We start from the raw sequence: 20,497 nt of genomic DNA, 5'->3' as shown, positions 1-20,497 counted from the left end.
TTCAACAATGCTTGTTTTTGGTTAGCATAATAATAATAAAGGTGGTACCCAACATGCCTCGACACGCAACAACGTAAACTACTCGAGAGAAAAGCCACGCGCCTCGCTGACCAGCAGCAACATTGCTGTGACGAACAACACAGACCAGAATGGGAGTATACACTTTCAAGTGAGACAAACGGTGGAAAAAAACCAAACAAACGGAACAAAGTTTGTTTTAAAATCTGGTTTTGTTTTCCAATCCTCTTCCAGAATCGCGACAATCCCATCCCATCTTCTTGGTTCTTTCAGTAAAGTCACGTAGAATGAATAAAATAATAAAAATAAAACATAATAAAATAATTTTCACGACGTTTCGGCCACAACGCAAGCAGCCGTCCTCAGGTGGAGAACAGGTCTGTCGAGAATACAGACTCTGTCTTCTCGACAGACCTGTTCTACGTGACTTTACCGAAAGATCCAAGAAGATGAATCCCTGCAGTCACGAAAGCTTTAAATCGAAATCCCATCCCAGTGATGGCGATGGGCGTGGTCAATACTCGCGGTGGCTCCTCCCCCCCCGCCCCCAGGCACCGCCCCCCGCCCCCAGGCACCGCCCCCCACCACCCCCTCGTGGCGGCAGCGAGGCAGAGGAACGATCCCCCCGTGTGGCGGCGTCTCTTCGCCCAGCGTCCGTCCTCCGGGGGTCCTTTTGGCGCTTTTTACTCCGGCAACCGCAGTCTCTCTCCGCCTTCGTCTCTCCTTCGCCGACGTCTCTTGACGAGGGCTCGTCGGCGAGACGTCTCGGCTGGCGCCCGGCGCCGCCGATGGAGCGGGCCTAGGCCGCCGCATGGAGTGGAAACTTCGGCCGAGAATAAGAATCTTTCACCCACAACTTTACTCCAGCATCGGAGGCACAGGCAGGACGCACAGATTACACGGGCACAGGCAAGCAGGGGGGTTGTTGGTGCTGGCTACACACACACAGACAACACACACACAGACTGCCCGGTCTCGCAGGGAGGCGCGGGCACTCGAGGAGGGGGTCTCCATCACGGCGCCACAACTTTCAACAGAAGCACCACGTTGCTCTCTCACTCTGTTGTTGTTTTTGTTGTTGGTCCTGTACGTGTTGCTTTAGTTGTTAGCCCTGTAATTTGTACTTTTTCTTGACGTTTTGGGGTCTTATCGTGCCCGCGCGCCGCTCTTGTTTCGTTATTGTTTCTGTGCGTGTCACTGGGGAGACAAAGACGGCGGGCGTGGTGTTGCCCCCCCTCACCACACCACCACCCTCGTGTGCCACAGTGCCGGCCTTGATAGGTGCTCGCTAACCCCACTTGCCCCCCACAGTCTGTTACGGGGGGGGGGTCTTTGTTGTTTTCTGTGGCGGCTTTGGTGGTGGTGGTGGGTCCCGTTGCGTTCTCGTCCGTCTCTTGATGCTTATTTTGGTTCTTCCCTTTGTCGCTATTTTAGTTTCTTCTGCTTTTGCTGACGTTGCTTTCTTCATCTTCTTCTGTGGTCACCGCTGCTGTTGCCTCTACGACGCTTCGGTGTTTATTGTTGCTCTGTAAACTTTGTTGCTTTGCAAGCCCCCGTGCGCGGTCTTTGTTCTGGTGTTATTGTTGTTGTGGCTTTACAGACACTTTTTTTTTAAATTAAAATTAAATTAATAGCAAATGTTATTGCTTCCGTTGTAATCACAGTTTTGTTTGTCGGAGTTTGTGTTCTTATAGTTAAGTCGTTTTGTGTCGCCTGCTGGAGGCGTCTGGGCCTGGCTTCTTGGGCAGCTGGTTTTTTCGGCTTAATTACAGCTCCTAGAATACGAGCCGACGTTAAGATTTTATTGTTTAGAGCAGTGGCCACCACGATAACATTCCAGATCTCACGCGTCGATTGTGTGGATCGTGTCGGCGTGTTTCTGCTGATGTCCTCTGGTGAGTGACGACGACTTTATCTCCAGGTGATATGAGACTTGTCAACAAGTGAAGCGAATGTGTTCAAGTACCCAAGTACAAAACGTACAATGAGCAAGTCGTTCGTAACTTGTCACAACGGTACAGCAATATCTTCTTGGTTCTTTCGGTAAAGTCACGTAGAAGGGAAATAATACAATAATAAAACATACAATAATCATATAATAACATTCTCACGACGTTTCGGCCACAACACAAGCAGCCGTCCTCAGGTAAAAACAGAGCTGTCTGAAAGACAGCGCTCCAATGTGACTTTACCGAAAGAACCAAGAAGATGAATCCCTGCAGGTACAGCAATATTTTAAAGTTCTTTGTCACTCCACTGTTGGATTAAAGCCTCTTCACGGCATTTCGATCATGAGGTTTCATGACCCCAAATTCACTGCTGGTTGTTAAAGGATGTTAGCTCTGGCCCGGAATCGAACTCGGAACGCCAGGTTAAAGAGTGCAAATCGCTGACCACAATCGATTATCCACGGCGTGTTTGTCTTGATTATGTTATGGTAATTCAGACTTGAACATAAAGGTTTATATCTCTTCATATGTTTTTGCTTTACCCAAAAATACAGCACTTATATAAAGTACCTTTCCAGAAGGTGCCTGTGACTATAAACTATCATCTCTGGCTTGGTGTAGTCAGCACAATATATTCAACAACATACTAAATATTGACTTAAAGCTGTCGTGACTGCAGTCATTCATATTCTTTGTGGTTCTTTCGGTAAAGTCACGTTTCGATCACAACACAAGCAATCGTCATCAGGACGTCCTGATGACGATCGCTTGTGTTGTGATCGAAACGTCTAAGTTATTTGTTTATTTTATAATTTGTATTAATTTGTAGCTATCTTACGTGACTTTACCAAAAGACACAAACAATATCAACAACATACTGTTGAACGATGTCCCTGTGGTGCATATAATGCATTGTTTATATACGGATTGGTCATGCATAGAAAAGTCATGTGAGCCAGAATAAATACTATCACTGAACCGTGATTTTGGTTGTTGCCAATAGTGATGTCTACGAAGTTTCGTAGGACAAGCTACAGAGAAGCCAAATTCCCAAATGAATTGCCTCATCTCTCCAACATGCACGCGAGGGAGATTAGGCGAAGTGTTCTGCTGTCTTCGGTACCATAGTCCACTTTCTTTGAATTGTAAACGCTTTCTTTAATGCCCAGTTATGGTACAATTATACTGTCATCATATCGTGAGACGCTCAGTGAAGAAGCATATAACATCACGCCAGGGAACGGCCTCGGAAGTTAATGCCACAGCACTGCTTTTGAATTCCCTTTTAAAAAAAGCCCCTCTTGTAGCAAACAATACAAAAGCCATCTTTATGACGATGAAACGTATTGAATGACAAACGCAGAATAGTAGTCTGAAGGACTTGAACATTTAAAAATGAACTTTCCACTTTACTTTTTGTTGTCATTAATCACTTGGTTGAGACCAGCAAGTCACTGCTTAAAAACGCAGTTGCCAAGATTCCAACCCACGATTGGAGTGGTTGCTGGCTCAGTGTCCTGTCGAGAGGATGTTTGTTAACCCCTAATCCGTCTGGCCACTGCTGTGTAACAGTATTCGTCTGTTTACTGCGACTGGTAGGCACAATACACATCCACACTTAAGTGGCCGGGATACCCAACACTGCAAGACGACACAACTGTTAATGAATCTGGAGTCTCGTCTGAGAGTGATCATGTTCTTTTAACGAAAAGGTTGACATTGTGGACAAACGTATTCTTTTTTAAAACTTTCGAACGAAAGCTAAACGTCTGTAATGCTCTGTCCATATGTAACAGGGGTATGGTAACTTGTAAAAATGTTGCAGTATGAGACAACTTTCATATAAAGTTGTGTTGATATTACTGAAGCACAAATGCTTCATTTTTCCGGTAATGGTTTGTGAGTCAGATAGAGTCATCGTCCATGTTGTGCAGTGTCTGTCGTGTTTGGTTATTTTAATGTATGGACGCCACTCATCGTGCTACGTGTGGCATGTGACACAGTGTATAGGGCACTCCAGAAAGCACAGGGACGAAGCACTCAAGGTGAATAGACCTTGGGTAATTTTAGTTGCCCAGAGGGAACTACTAAATACTTAAAATAATTGACAGCCCTTGCCAATCCGATGTTGAAGGCATCCCAACACTATCGGCCATGGGGATTGTTTGTACCATGCTTCACCATGGCTGGTCTGTGCAAGTTGGTAAAGTGGGAGAATCAGGAACGGTTCGGACACGATTCTTCAGTAATGTTTGCCATGGCTTGTATGAGCTCAGGTTACAGGAGTTTATGAATTCGTTCCATGACCCTGCTTCCCTGTCATGGATAACAACAGCTTAACTGTACTGTATTTTTCTTTTTATTCTAATTTATAGGGTGCTTTTTTATATTGCCTCAATGTTTAACTCTTGTCAGAGCGATATAGCATCCATAAATATATTTTTGGCTTTAATCCAGTTGTACTAGGTGGTTTTGCTAACTCCTATAAATATTGTACTGATTCTGCTCTTGGAACGTAACGTTTTAATAGTGATAAAAAGATACACACTGCAAATGCTTAAAAAAAGTTAGATTTGACCTGGTTATTTTTTTTATCCTAAGCTTTTTACAAATGATGTAGTGTGTAGGAGACATCTGCCTGTGCTTGTTATCAAATAGGTCTGCTGTAGAACACTTTCACATTTCAATTCAAAACTTTTTATTTGTAAACTTTCTTAGAATGGCCCAGTTTTCGCAGGGTCTAAAATGGAAGGTGGAATTTCCAAATACAGTGAGCCGGATTTCGAATAGCTGCCATAGGTCGGCTAAATAACATCGAGTGGAAGCAGTTCTTGCCTCCCCCCACTTCCACTATGCTCGCCATGTGTTGCCAGTGTCTTGTATCTCCCTTCAAAGCAGCTATGTTTGTGATATCGTGTCGACTTTCAAGCTTCGAATTTAGTTGGAATTTATTATTTTATTGAAGTCGGGTGGTCGTGTGTATTGTTTGCTTCAGGATACTATTTGGTTTACGACGTGGATGGCAACACAATACAACGAGTTGGCCTGTGGCCGAAATTGCAGCACTAAAGGAATGCTGCCTGCTGCACTTACTTATTGTATCCTATTACCTTAAATCAAAAGGGAATTTTGTAGGCCCCGCCTTTTCCTCTTTCGGCCCAATGTCCTCTTTTGGTTCCGTGCCTTTTCTTTTTAGGCCCTGCCCCTTATTCTTTAGGCCCCTGGCCCCTCCTCTTTCTGTTTACCTCCCCCCCCCCCTGTCAAGGGGTTGGGCCTGTTTGGAGAGGGGGGGACTGCAGGTATGGCTGGAGAAACTTTACAAGTGCTCTATATAGCCACACCATATTGCCCAAATAAATAAACTATAAACTAAACTTTTTTTATTTTACTAGGTAAGGCCTACTGGTCTATATAGCTCTTTTTCATAAGCGTCCTGGCTACAAATGATAGCTAAACAAAATGCTTATTACCTGGAAATGCATAGCAGCCAAATACTCAAAATGCATATTGATTCTAAATGTGGAGGGAAAAACTGGAGGACCCGGAGAAAAATCCAAGCGACCACGGGGAGAGACACATGCACATCCAAATATACAAGCGTCGGGGTCGGGATCGGGATCGAACCCAAAACTTGTACACCAGGCGAGGAGTTAACATCTCACCACAATTGTTTTACCACATTTTTGAAAATTTTAATTACAATAAATAGATGTTTCTAATAATAGGTATCATGCAGAGTGTTGTTCGTATTGGTTTCATTATTGTAGCAGCTAGCCAGACCAGTGCTGCCTAAGTCTGGCTTGCCAATGTTTTACTGTGCAAGTCAGTCAATCTCTCTGCCCTGAAGAAGACATTGCCCAAAAATTACGTATTTTAGTTGCAAGGCAGTACTGTTGAAATATAGGTTTATGCTTGTGCATTACTGCCAAAACAGTCCCTTTGTATCTTGTAATGAGTGGTTTGTTAGGAATGTTTCTTCGGACATCTTACGTACGATAGTTACTGTTTTAGAATCGAGGGAAGCTATTTTTTTATCATCCTCATATCCATGAATACTGTTATCCACTGCAACCAAGGGGTCTACATTTTCACGGTATCTATACATCCTTTAGGATTTGCTAAAAAAACTGCCAATGCCTAACATTCCATGACAACCGCAGCATTGTAGATGTATTGGAGTTTGTGTTATTTAAGGGCCGCTGGTGACGTGTATCCCCTCTTATGCAGCAGTCCCACAGTCACTGAACAAACCGTGCAAATGGGCAGAACCCGGTTTTTCTCGGCAGCCTTAACCATGCCAATTGCGCTGTAGCCAAACCATGCGGTCTGGTTTTACTCGGCCACGTACCTTTGCTTGTCCAATGATGTTACTCATTTTCGCTGGGATTTTCTTAAACTTTTGACTTCACAAGGTCAGTGCTCGAGGCACGTGCCATCAATAGTGTCTTACATAAGTCAACTGCAGAGCCATGTAAAAAAAGAAATATATTAGCTTGGGATAGTGTAGGCTAATCCAAACATGCATTAAACCTTGTTAAAATCGTTTAAAATTTATGATTACTTCCTTCCGGCCTCAGGATAGGAATGGGGAGGGGGCCTGGGGGACAGGGATGGGGGCCGAGCACATGAAGCTGTGCTTCGGGTCAGATTGTTTTCATGCTTTTGGAATTCAGTATGAGACTTAAATGCTTTTAATGTGGGGAAATCATTAAAATAATTACAATCAAAGCAGCTGTTCCCTAGGCACAACGGCTCACTTCCATTAACACTCCTGTGTGTATAAGAGGAGGTGGAGCCGTGAACGTTGTGCTCCGCAGTAAGATTTGTGATGGTCACTTGAGTGTTGTGTTTATGGTGCTTACTTGTCATAATAAACAAGGAATGGGGGCTCTCTCTCATACCTGAACAATGTCCCTACTATGTTACACTCCCTCAACTAATATTCTTCATGTGTGAAAGATATAAGTTGATATCTATATCAAGTTAAGGATAAATACTTACAAAATTCAAGATAGCTCAGGCTGAATAAAAATCCTGGTTTCCTGGTGTGATGTATCAGTTTGTCAATATTAAGTTTTAATTTTCAACATAAATGTCAACCTTTTCAGGTTAATCCACCTTTTGGCAGGTGTGTGTCGCATACGGGGTGAACTAAGGATTGCTGGTGGTAAAGGTGACAACAGCCTTCATATTAGCCCTTCGAACAAGAAGGAAAATACTGATTAGAAATGTAGGTCCATTGATTTCTCAAATCTTTTCATGTTTAATGAGATTAACACGTTTATTTTAAAACATTACAAATTCCAACTCTCCTCAAAGATATGTATATTTAAATTAAAAAACACATGTTTAAAACATTTGCTTTAATCATATTTATTATCATACATCTCATATAACGCATCATCCACAAATTAACTTATCGTGACACAATTTTGAAGATTATTGTGGAAAATAATAATGTAATTAATAAGCTTGCTGTGTTTTATCATTTTGTGAGGATCCAATTATTTAATGACCCATAGGCATCCCAACTTTAGGAATAGTATTTGACTTTTAAACGATTTGCATTTTTATGCTGATAGTGTCACATGCCCCAGTTCTGCAGGCTTTGTTTATGGTCCAAAGAATAAGTGCTATTACTGGGCATGCCTGGGCATGTACCACAGTCCCAAGCATATGGAAAATACAATTGGGTTTAGGAATGAGATCTGTATTGGGATACATTCAAAATAACACAATGATTAGATTTAAACGATATCAACTGTATATAAATATTGGTTTGGAAGACATTTTACATATTTTAAGAATACAAATTAATCTCGATAAAATAGACGAATACCAAATCACTTGGAATTTGGCTGATCCCATCAGAAATCACTAACCAAGTAGACCTAAGCCTTGATCATGCTTGGGTGGGTGACCTCCAATCATAAAACAGGTGTTTTAGGCATATAGGACAGTGCAGAAAAATATAGGCGATGTAGGTCAAGACCGATTAATTATATTACCCCAGATAAACAATGGTTAATAGGTTACATTCCTGACCAAGGGTCCGATATGCAACTTTTTATAGATATAGCAATCCCTCACCAACCACGGGGGTTACATTCCTGGAGTTGGTAAAGTACAGGGAATTACTAAGATCATGGAGGTCTGGGAGTTCTTCTCTAATAATGACCCAGATTGGCAGCGCAGCAGCTCCTCCATCGCTGCCATGTAGGAGGAGTACATAATACTCATATAATACCTTATTTTTATTTATGAAATAATCTTTACCATCTGTATTATTATTAACGCTGTTTTTGATATCCCAATGAAGCTCTTATATTGCTCATGCGAAATTAATAATGCTGTCGGGAACACATTCCCATATAATGACCGCTTTTAGCGCTAGTTCAATTCACGCTCACTTCTCCAGGAACGCATCTTGAGCACTAAATAAGGTTTGCCTGTATAGTGGCTTTGCAAGAGTGACAGTCTGCCAGAAGGGGGCGATAATTGATATGTATAATCCCAATTAATTACTTTTCAAATTTGCCAAATGTCCTTTTTACAATGTCGGGGAATCTTTAATGTCCATTGTGAAGCAGACGGTGAATATCATTGTCTATTACACCTATGGGTAATAATCAGGGCGACAACTGCATTCGAACTGTGAACTGCTGCAATGAGCAGAAAACGCGCTACTGCTGGGCTCATATCACCACCCGTTAGTGTTAAAACACTACTTTTTATATCGCTTACTGTGGAATGCTCCATATTGGGCTTTTTATAATACTTTTAAACTATGTAAGGATTGCGATTTAACTGCTGTAGATATCTTTGTGTACTGCTGTTTTGTTATACTATTGTGGCTCAATGGATAAGAATACATTATATTTAATTTTGACCGTGGTAGGAACATTTTAACATTTTTGAAAGAGGCAAATATATGGCTTTTGTAATGTTGTTTTGTACTAACTGTAATAGAAAATATTTCCTTCACACGAACTATTTCCAGATGTGTGAATTTAAATTATTGCAAACATTTCATTACAATACAAAAACATTGCGTTATATTTTTTTGGCGAACAAAAAGCATTTTTTTTCGGAATGTTGGATAGGGCATCCTGTCCAGACATTTTTTGTGCTGAGAATGATCATGAAGTGGGAAAAAAATGCGACCCTGAAATGAAATATCAGTTCATATTATAGGAAAGATCATTAGGGAACACTATTATCCTCATTAAAAAATATATGTCTATGCAAGGCCATCAAAATACGTGCATCATATGTTCTTTTAAAATATGAAAGTATAAAAACAATGTACCAACCGATATTTCAAATGAAAATATCTGAATCAGAATATTTATTTATACTGGAGAAATCTGATGAGCGAAAAGCTCGTTCACAGATGTAGGATATCTGGGAAAACAGTAGGACATCTTTGTTCATTCAATATATGATTTAATGAACAAAGTGAGTAAGCTTTAAATGCTTTGCTAAATGTGTTGTTATTTTGGACTTACCCTATTCAAAAGCAGCCAAATTAAGTCACGAGTTTCCAATGTGTTACTGCGTGTGACATAATTTCCCATGTGTCATTGCAAGTGACATAACTTCACAACATGGCGTGTCAAGCCTTTTTATTTTCTATCTCATAGCATTCCGTAGCCTTGCAGACTACTGCTATCCATATGCCTGATGTGAGCACTACCATTATTATTGGAATTATGAAATGCTTACGAGGACAAACATGTTGGAAATCATGTATAACATTTTCATTCTGGCTCATACTTTTGTCAAGTTCTGATGAATTTTTGTTAGCGTTTTGAAGGATATTTGAAAAAACAACAGGGTCATACTGAGATATGCAAAATAACGGCTTATTTGACCTCCTTAATTAGATCAGTGGAGCAGCAGGTACACTAGTCAGTTGCTACATAATGCACTGTTCTAGTTGCAGTCTAAAGTAAGGTTGTTAGAATCGTTTTTTGCATAGTATGTCTATTAAACATCTTTCACACCTTACGTAGTCAACCGTGCTAATCGTAGGTGCGTTATTTATAACATAAAGAAATGTCTTGCAAAAAACATAGTATTTCAACTTCTAACCGATAAATGATAAGAGCTGCTATGGTGTAATGTTCTGGCTCACTGTATTTGGAATCCAGATATCTCTGGTTTGATTATATCTCCCGGCTCAGCAGTGGAAACAATGGAGTAAGGTTATTAAATTCCCCTGCCTGTCCACCCATTGAGCATAAATGGGTACACTATAGTTAAGTCGATTGGCGGGTCGTGTGTGTTGGGGTAAATTATGGGTGCGCCCACCGCTTCCAATACGCCTAGTTAGCATTGAAGAGTAGACCAAATACCGATAATTGTTTTTTTACCCTTTTAACTGGCAACAAAACTGACACCTTTTTTTACATGGAGTCGTGTTTGCATTGACCACAATACCTGCGGTCGGAATGCAAACAAAAAACACAACTCTGATAATGTATGCACTGTCCTTGAAATTGATTGGTCCTCACCCGAGACAGCTTTTCTTGGAGCCTAGTCTCGGGTGTGGACCAATCAATTTCAAGGACAGTGCATACATTATCAGAGTTGTGTTTTTTGTTTGCATTCCGACCGCAGGTATTGTGGTCAATGCAAACATGACTCCTTGTAAAAAAGGTGTCAGTTTTGTTGCCAGATAAAAGGGTGAAACAACAATTATCATATTTTGCTACTGGCAAAGGAGGTTCCAATGGTAGACCAAATACCCTCTAGAGCTCCCTCTGCTGGAAGCCTTTCTGCAAAACAGCATTATCAACAAATTTTGGCAATTGATGTATTCACTATTAAAATTCCACTGGAATCGATTACATATTCCTGACTTTTGGAATCAGTCGATTTAAAAAACGGTTATGGGTTTACCGATTATCTTTTCACAACCATAAAAACAACACAATACATTTTTGAAATACAAAAATCCCTAGCCAACCGCGGGGGGTTAGGTTCCGGGAAAATGCCGCGGTAGGCAAATCTTTATGCCAAACATAATTTTTATACTAATTCTGTGCTTTGGGCCATGGTTTATGTAAATATTAATATTTGATACATTTAACATTTTATCTAGGTTTCACAGCCTTAAACTAAAAGTAATTCGTGAAATACAGCTGTGCATTATAAAAGCAAAAAAATCAAAGTGCATCCTCCATACATTTCAAAATCAATTGTCGCGTTATGAAACACTATATTTGTACATCAAAAGATGCAATGAAGTCACATTTTATGCTCCTACCCAGAAAATGAAAATGTTTTCCTCTCATGTAGAATATAAAATGGTTCTGTGCAGGAATCCTGCATACAGCGCTTTGTAACAGTGTTTTGCTACCATGTGCCGCTGCACACCAGTGTGCCACGGCAAAGTCGCAGGTGTACCGTGGTATTTTTGGACTTAACGGAAAAGCGAGAACCTCACTTCACAAGCCAGGACAGACAAACTCGCTGTGCCATTCAGTGGCTGATTCGGCCCCCCAGCTTCCACCCTCCCCTCTTCACTGGTCGCAGCGCAGTACGGCAGACAGCCATTAGCCTCTCAACTCACTTTGTCGGGCATGCACAGTTGCGATTTCTTGGTTCGGCATGCCACTAACATTTAGCAAACTCATATACGAGTTTAAAGGTTGGCTGTTATAACGCTATTTTGTTATCACGCTTTTTATCCTAGAGGAATATTCCCGCACGGATCAGCCCATATTATATGGAAGAAAGCAGAGATGGCGTTACCCGTAAGGGCATGTCTTTGCCAATATATGGTCTATTGTATTAATTCTGCTCATAGTCGATCCGACAGCCACGTTAAAGTATCGATTTAGCGATGGTTAATTACTGCATCGATTCATTGGCAACCCATGGATTGAGCAATCCCATTGGTTAGTATAGCTTCCCGTGGAACGTGCGTTTATGGCAGATGGTGGTTAATCTTACATAAGCACAGACTGAATGCACTAGTGGGGTACATAATTGATTGTATTTTTTATATCATTAAAAGTTATTTTTATTTCTAAAATTATTTAAATACATTTATCTTGTGTACCAATAACATTATTAAGATTATGACCGATACCTCAATAGAGCCTTAATATTTTGCTCTGGTTAAACATTGCGCTGTCAGAATGCAATTTCATTGCAATCATGTTATAGTGACCTCCTATAGCGCTGTTTCATATAGCCCTCCATTTACCAAGAACACATCCTGAGTGCCATAAGCGGTATGCCTGTATATCAGTGCCCGGGGAGGGGTCCAGGGCTCGGGAAGGATGTGTGAAGGGAGTGGAACCTTGAGGAGCTGTAGGTGAGGGGGCGGGGGTGCAGGGCAAATATTGCGATGAGTTCCCGTGCACGTGAGAGGGGGGGGGAAGCACCTGGAGGTGACATGTTGGTGGGGGTGAACCATCGTTCGATGACGACAACTTTCACTAGCTTTACCATAAATGTTTTAATGTGCTGCGCAATGCACAATGCAAACTCTGTGAAGTTTTTAATGAGTGCATCTGCAGATATAATTGTGGAGTTGCAATTATAATTGCAGAGCTGCAAAGGTATGTGAAATGCATATTTTCTATTTTCCATCTGCACAGATCAGCTGTGCTGATGTTATTTATTTACAAGAGAATTCATAATTTTTCTTTTAGACTTCAATATTAAGTAAAAATAAATCCTTGACTTTAGACCCATATTGCAGATTTGTACCATTTGGTTTCTCATAAAAAGAACTTGTAGCTAGATAGATTGAGCTGCTAGTCACATGCTGCTGTTCCCCTGTAATCGCATGTTTTTACGTGAATGAATAGAATTGCGCAGCTCATTGCTCCAGTAATATTTGCCACACTGCGACTGAACATTTTTTTGTGGATGTTAGGGCTAACATCAACAGTGCACTGCGATATGGTGCTCCCATATCACCACAATATATTGGAGTTATGCTATATATTAAATTATAAACTTTTTTTCTTTTGATGTATGCAATTCTTGATTATATATAAAAAAAAAAATTACAATATTCAAAAATGCATAAAAAATCTATATATTTAGAAAATACAATGTCTGAAAATAATTCCATATTACAGTTAACTGGAATATTGGGGTTTAAAACTGTTTTATATTGACAAATAGTTACATAAACATGCCGTCAAATATTTAAAAACATTTGATTGTGAATAGTAATATTATTCCCTAAATACAACTTTTGTTTTACAGGTTTAACGCAGGCTGCAAAGAAAAGAAGTACAGTGCTGGATGGAACTTTAACCAAAGATGTCTGCCTGTCACTCATTTACCGAGCACGCATGGAAGCCAGGCGCATGCAAGAACTGTTTTAAATCAAAGACCCTCCATACGGCCGTGACGGATTCAGAACGAATTGCATTTTCCCGTTCTAACAGATCTGACGTGACCAAAGCTGGAAGTAACAGATTTGCGGTAGTTTTTGAAAGTGGGAGGCAGCCTCCTTCAATTTCTAGTGTAGCTGCAGAAGGCATCAAAATGCATTCTTCAGGTCAGGGTAATATTGGGCTGGAGTCATTAAAAACAGCTTCTGTAAATAAACCTACCATTGCTGTAAGGCCTACTCGTATGTCTTCTGAAGGGAAAGACCTGGGGATGGGTGAAGAACGAGAACAGTCACATTCTGATCAAAGAAGGCCGCTATTTGTATCACCGGTAATTGCAGTTCAGGAAGATGAATTACACCCAGAAAGCAGAGGCGGTACTGGTGGTGTAGGTTCAAGAGCTACTGAATTGCAAGCAGGTGCTCTAGCTTCTGAGCAACGTGGAGCTGGTTCACAAAGTAAGCATAGACAGACACAAGATTTACAAGGACCTTGTTTATGCCATAGTGGACAAGAACAGCAGGGCTGGAGACAAGCGAGAATGTATAAAGAGACAGGATTTTTGGCCCCGGTGTTGTCAACACATGGCATTGAGAACACTAGGACTACTGAACTAATGTATTCAAACCCAGATGGCTTAAGAGGTTCGCATTTTCAGCATGTGAGTCCAACGCACAGCTCCGAGAGTTCAAAAACGTCACAGTCTACAAGATGTAACCTTCAGGTTGCCAATCAAGAGAAAGACAATCTTAAGGGCCAAGGGATAGTGCAACATATTCATGTGGCGGAGGGTTGGGAAGACAGCTATTGTGAATCCATTTCACGAATGCCTGTGACAAGTTCTCAGCTTCAGCTGCCTGATTTCCAAGAAGGAGATTTACCAGAGGGTGAACAAGGCAGTGGATTCAGCAAAAAATGGAATACTGTGCCTATGGGCAGAAAGTCAATGGAGCGAGTTTGTGTTTTGGAATACGATGACAGCTATGATGAAATTCTAGAATGTGACCCTCGGAATCCTGCATTAGCTATGTTGTATCCAGAGTTTGGACACAGCCAGGGGACCTTTGAGGCCTCAGACACATCCTCTGATTCTGAGTCCTCTTCATCAGATTTTGCAGAACTGTACCCATACAGCCAGCCAAAAGACTCTTTACAAGCAAATCCAAGCAAACAACCTCCAACTGTTGAAACTGAAAAAGTATGTGAAAAGATAGAAAATAGTCGTGACTTTGAGCCAGATTATGCCACAATTAGTGATGAAGAGAATGCAGAAATACAATTCCACGAGGGTATGAAAGACAATTTAATAACAAAAAAGGCAGAAAAACAGAAGGTTGTCCTTACAATTCATTTGGAAGGCAGGAGTCGCCAGTTGAGTATGGAAGATGATAAAACACAAACTGATAATGCTGTCCAGTCACCAAGAGATCAGTTATTGAAGCCATATAGAGTTGTTAGATCTGAGCCTGTTACAGTTTGCAAGCCTTACACGGTTGTTGATGTGTCATCTGTAGTGAACGAAAAAGATTCAGAAAATTCAGAAACCAACCAAATGCCAAATTCAGATCCAAAATCAACTACTACATTGCAACCGACTACTGTGTATGCCACACCGCAAGTTATGCCATCCTCGCAGACTGAGAATAAACATGGGGGTAAATTCTATCATGAAATGTGGACTGCCTGCTCTCACAATCCACTAGTTTTGAAAGATAATGGTTCATGTGAAGGATTTCATAGCATAGTCAAGGACACTGCATCAGATGTGGAAAATGCACCCATTCCTCCAGAAGATAATGCAGAATTGCAGAATTCTGGCAGTGAAAAGTCAACTGGCTCAAAAGTGACTACGAAAATTATGGATATCTCATCACCAAAAACATGCGAGATCAAATTTAATAGCTACAACAATGCAGGGATGCCCCCATTTCCTATAATCATTCATGACGAGCCATATTACTCACAAAGCTGCAAGAGGAAAGCAGTGAAGGTTCCCATAGTAATAAATCCAGGCGCATATGACAACCTTTCCTGTTATGAAAGTTTTGTTGGACCAGGAAATGTTCTGAAAAGGGGTAAGGCTAAACTGCCCAAAAATCATCCTTATGAAGAAATTAAAACACCAGCTCTTAGTAGCTTTGAAATCATGAGCAAAGGTAGCTTTAATAATTCGAATAAAAATGTTTCAGAATTAAAACATACACATGATTACAAACGTCCTGAAGATACTGTGAAGAGTCTTCTTTCTGAGAGACCACATGTTGTTGAAGATTCCAAAAAGTCTTGCACAAGTCAAAGAACAGACTTACAAAAATGTATGTATGATGAACCAGAAGTTATCCAAGCCAAACTACCGATGGAACCAAAACTGATTCACAATCAACAACCAGATAGCCCATCTGCAGAATCGCCCTCCCATGCTATGCAAGTTGTACGTTCAAAATCATTTAACTTTCAGGTAGCCAGGCCACAAAACTTGTCCTTTTCCAAAATGGATAATGGTAAAACTAATGCTCATACCGCAAAGGGGGCAACCATAAGGGAAAGGATTGAAGCCCTTTCGAGCGCATTCACTACCCAGCCATCACATGGATGCTCCCGTAAAAAGTCTCGTGAGGACAGTTCTTCATATTCACCCCCACCTTACAGTACACCTAAGGCACAGGTGAGCAGCAAGAGGAAAGTGATATCTCCACCTCAATCACCAGAGAAAGATGTGCCCACTTTGATACTGGAACCACAGCCACATGTCGCAAGACAGAAGCCCAAGCGAAAGATATCTCTGAAAAGCCTCTTTAAGTGGCGTAAAGCAGATGATGATGAGGATGACAAGGATAATAAGAGCATTGAGCAGCAGGTTGCTGTAACTCAGTACTTGGAAATTGAAGTAAATCCAGCAAATGAGCATGTTAAAAGTTCAGATGCTGGAGCAGATCGTAAAGAGGACGGTGATGTTTTATGGAAATCACAGCATCTACCTCACAGCAGCAATAAGCAAGCCATCAAAATTGCCACGGTGGATGTTGATTTGTTGAATGAAGCTAGAAGTGGTGTAAAAGTTCACCGAGCTGAAGTTGACGTTAAAAAAACTGAGAGTGGAAACGTTATCAGTGCTGCAGTGGAAAAATCGGAAGACGGCATCAACATTTCAAAACATTTCACTTTGTAAGTTATTTTTCTTCTTCCATTCACTTTGCCATTTACTGTCTGTAGTTCAAAGACAATTTAATGTTTTACAGGCAACTGTACCACTACCACATACTGTCCAATACTCTTAGCCATAGAGATGTTTTTTTTTAAAATCATGTCCTTCATTAAATATTTCATCTTATACAATTTGTATTAAAATATTACAAACATACTTTTTGGGTCTTTCGGTAAAGTCACGTCGATAAAAAAATAATAATAAAATCACGTTTCCATCGCAACACAAGCAATTGGAAATATGCACATAATCTAGTGTGGTTTATTAGAAAGCAGTGGTTCCCAACCTGTGCTCCGCAGACCACTGATAGTGTGCAAGGCTGTGTTAAGTCATCTGCAGAATTTTCAAGATGTGATTTGTTTTTTCACAAAACACCATATTTTTTTACTGCATGGTGGTGGTCTGTGAAAAGGATGTTGAGGTTCAACAGTAGGTCAGTGGTCCAGAAAGTCAGGGGACCACTGTTGTAGAGCATAATCAATTAGATAAAATACCATCTGGTCTTGACACATGCTAGAGCTGTTGGAACTATGACACTGGATTTTATTCAAGCAGTTTTGCATATTCTTGGGTCTTTCGGTAAAAGTCACGTAGATATGATCAAGAAAATAATAAAATATAACAGAAAACTACGACGTTTCGATCGCAACGCAAGCGGTCGTCAGGAAAAAAAGGCTTTTTTTTCGTAGTTTTCTGTTATTTTTTATTATTTTATTTGAACCTATCTACGTGACTTTACCGAAAGACCAAAGAATATAAATTCCCGCAGTCATGAAAGCTTTAAGTCAATATTCAGTTTTGTATACCTGCTCAATGAAAGACGCAACCCGAAAAAAACGAATCGTTTAATGCTTGCAAGTTTACACCGAGGCAATTTGTCCCAAGCTATCGTACTTGGGATTTAGGATTCGTAAATGATAAAAAAGGACTTTACAATCTTAGTTCAGTCCATCATAGCACTCTCGTGACATAATTGCACTGATGTATTAAAATGCATGGAAGTGATTACAGTGACACCACTGGAACACATAATGGAGCACCTTATCGTAAATTTAATGTATTTTTGTTTATCATTAAACACATACCCTTGTTTGATGTACAGGCCAAGAAAAATAGCCTATTTAATTACTACAAAGTAAGAGTTACATGTTTGTTACGTTGTATTTTTAAGATAAGTTGTATGCCTGCAATGGCTGATGGCTGTTCTGGTGTTGGTGGTTTTCACAGCTAGATTTCACATTGCTTGTCTTATTCTTTGGGTCTTTCGGTCAAGTCACGTCGATAGGTTAAAAGAAAATAACAAAAACTACGATGTTTCGATTGCAACACAAGCAGTCACGAAAGCTTTAAGTCAAGATTTTATGCTTGTCTTCTTTAGAAAATATAATCAGGCCTCATGTGGGCACAGAAAATCCGTTTTTGACCTAACAATTATTTAGTTTGTTGGGTGATACTGAAACGGTGTTAGACCAGAGGACGACAAAAGGCGTTGTCCTTTTGGCGTCCTCTGGTCTAAGGTGTTGTCCTCTGGTCTAACACCGTTTTGAGACGAGGCTCAAAAGAAAGCTGTCTCTGGTGTGGACCAATCAGTTTCAAAGACAATGCACATATTATCAGAGTATGTTTTTTGTTTGCATTCTGACCACAAGTATTGTGGTTAATGCAGACATGATTCCTTGTAAAAGGTTTCAGTTTGGTGTTTTAACATCTCAACACCTGTTTTGTTGCCAGAAAAAAGGGGAAAACCTATTTTCACGAGAAGTTACAATGTTTCAAAATATTGTGCAAAAATGGCACAAGACAGTTTTGTGCCCACCTAAATCAAACACTCAAGCATAATTACAACACGACATGTAAGGTGGCATTACCCATAACTAAAATGAATGGAACTGAAATATAAACATAAAATAAAAGCTCTTTGTGGTCATGTTTAGTGACCCAGAGAACTCAAATATAGTCATTTTAAGGCATACAGCGTTTAGGTGCACAGAAATGCTGCGTGAATGATGGCATTCAAGTGAAGAATACAAATAGGGAGTTCCATCAACAGGAAGTGTGCTTAGAAAACGTCATCAGTCTAGCGAAGCAGTGGATGACACTGTTTTTAGTGCACCCATACAATCCTCGCAGGTGAGATGGGACCACGTTCCTGCTCGGGACACGGTTGAGCAAGCTTTTGCTATCCTCTAAACCAGCATTTTGAGTTTGAGAGTAAACCATCAGTGTGATCTTGTAGGTGGTATGTGCTTATGACGAAAACTTTAGGTGTACAAGATGGACAGTAAATAGTGCATTTATTTACCATCTGAGCGATTGAGTGTTATCTCCCAACATTGTTGTTTTCTGGATAGCCCAGTTTCCTTCCACGTGCTAAGGAGTTTACTAACCGTTCAACACAAACCTCTTGGGGAAATAAAGAGCTTTGAAACATGTTTCCTTCTAGAGAACTACAACTGCAACTTTCCTCTCACGTGGATATCTCTTTTTACACAAACTTGTGCATAACATGAAAGAAAGATGCATGGCTGACAGAAAATATCGAAGATTGTTTGAGTTAATTGGGTAGCCTACTGATGTTACCTGTATGGTCTGTCCAGTCATCTGAGTCAATCCATGGCAGTTAGGGTCTGTCGCTCGACCTGCCAGCGAGCCTTCGACATTTTACATGGCTTCAGTACACGTCACCCGGCACAGCGTCGTGGTGACAGCACCGCCACTTAGTGGCAAATGGTGGTTGTTGTTGGTTTGTCCATGATATGAAATCCAACAAATCAATCCCATACTCTTTGGTTCTTTATTTTTCTACCTACGTGACTTTACTGATAGAACCAAAGAGTATGGATTCCTGCAGTCACGAAAGCTTCAAATCAAAATCAATCCCAGTTTAATGTGCTTTGGAAACGGGAATTGAATTCCCAATTTTGAGCAAAGAGAAATTATGTATGCACACATCTGCTATACAGTGCTTTGTGTATCCCTGATGGTAGGGATGTTGATGATAATTAATGTGTTTATAATGTAACGTAGGGAAAACAAACATTAACCTTACCATTTGCCACGTTTGATGTAGTAATGTTTAATACCCGTGAAAGCTCCCATTGAAAGTGGATACTTACTGAAATAGAGATTTTTAAAAAATGCCTTTTTGTAGTGTTTTTACATGTATACACAGTACAGTGTATGTATGGGGTGAGTTGCAGGAAGTCGCAAGCCTCATGGGTATTGTGTTAGTGTTTTTTACCTCAGCACAATGGGGAGACAGTAGTGAGAAAACAAATCAAATGCACCTTCCTGTATATGCGCTTGGCCGTTTCATATCCTGTCTGAACGTTAGTGCACGCACGTAACTTTATTATGCATTGCTTTAGTGCCTGGCTAGGATTCTCTCTGATGTATTACATACATTTGTTTCATATGTGTATCAGTGCTACGTTACTCTTGGAAGAAAATAAGGTATGGGAATAATTCTGTCCAGAGGCATCTCAGGATTAATATTGTGGTGTTGTAACCCACTTACTTTGTGCAGTACATCTACAAAGGAGGCATATGGTGAAGAGTCGCTCGATCCTGCCAGTACAGTGTCAAGCATATCATCGAAAGGGTCTGCACGCACTCCGGAGCCTAAGGACATCGTGTGCCATCAGGACACGGGGATGGCTCAGGCTGTCGGCCATGCAGCCACTTACAGCAACTTGGGTAAGTATCATGACTCTTCACCGAACTGCGACATCACAGTGAATGAAGGTGTTGCAATGTTTATCTAATAGCTAACAACACATTATTAACTGTATTTAATATTTTTCTGAACTAAAATTAAACCTGTTATTATTTTGAATAATCAACTAGATGCAAATAATACCTCTTCTACGGTGCGGATTGAAGTTTGTTAAATTGTGATAAAATAATCTGATAAAAATTTAAAACACCTAACATGGTCACGCCACTTAAACGTGTGTTCACAA

General features: G+C 40.5%; 1 protein-coding gene across 3 annotated transcripts in view; it reads left to right on the top strand.

Moving 5' to 3' along the window:
• The first annotated feature begins 615 nt into the window (after positions 1-615).
• The window catches only part of LOC144953529 (inactive tyrosine-protein kinase PEAK1-like), a 31,791-nt gene continuing 11,909 nt past the window's right edge, over positions 616-20,497 (top strand). The window contains exons 1-3 of one of the 3 annotated variants that reach the window (XM_078884077.1): positions 616-899; positions 13,200-16,495; positions 20,062-20,231. In XM_078884077.1, the coding sequence (XP_078740203.1) occupies positions 13,257-16,495; positions 20,062-20,231 (3,409 nt within the window). In that variant the 5' untranslated portion in view covers positions 616-899; positions 13,200-13,256. Of the gene's footprint in view, positions 928-13,199; positions 16,496-19,809; positions 20,232-20,497 lie in introns of those variants that run through there. The other 2 variants (XM_078884070.1, XM_078884087.1) reach the window with 2 other exon arrangements.

This window comes from Lampetra fluviatilis, chromosome 3 (genome assembly GCF_964198595.1).
Source record: "Lampetra fluviatilis chromosome 3, kcLamFluv1.1, whole genome shotgun sequence".
Classification (NCBI taxonomy): Eukaryota; Metazoa; Chordata; class Hyperoartia; order Petromyzontiformes; family Petromyzontidae; genus Lampetra; species Lampetra fluviatilis.
Note: the sequence above shows the minus strand (reverse complement) of the source record. Positions and strands in the feature narration are given on the sequence as shown.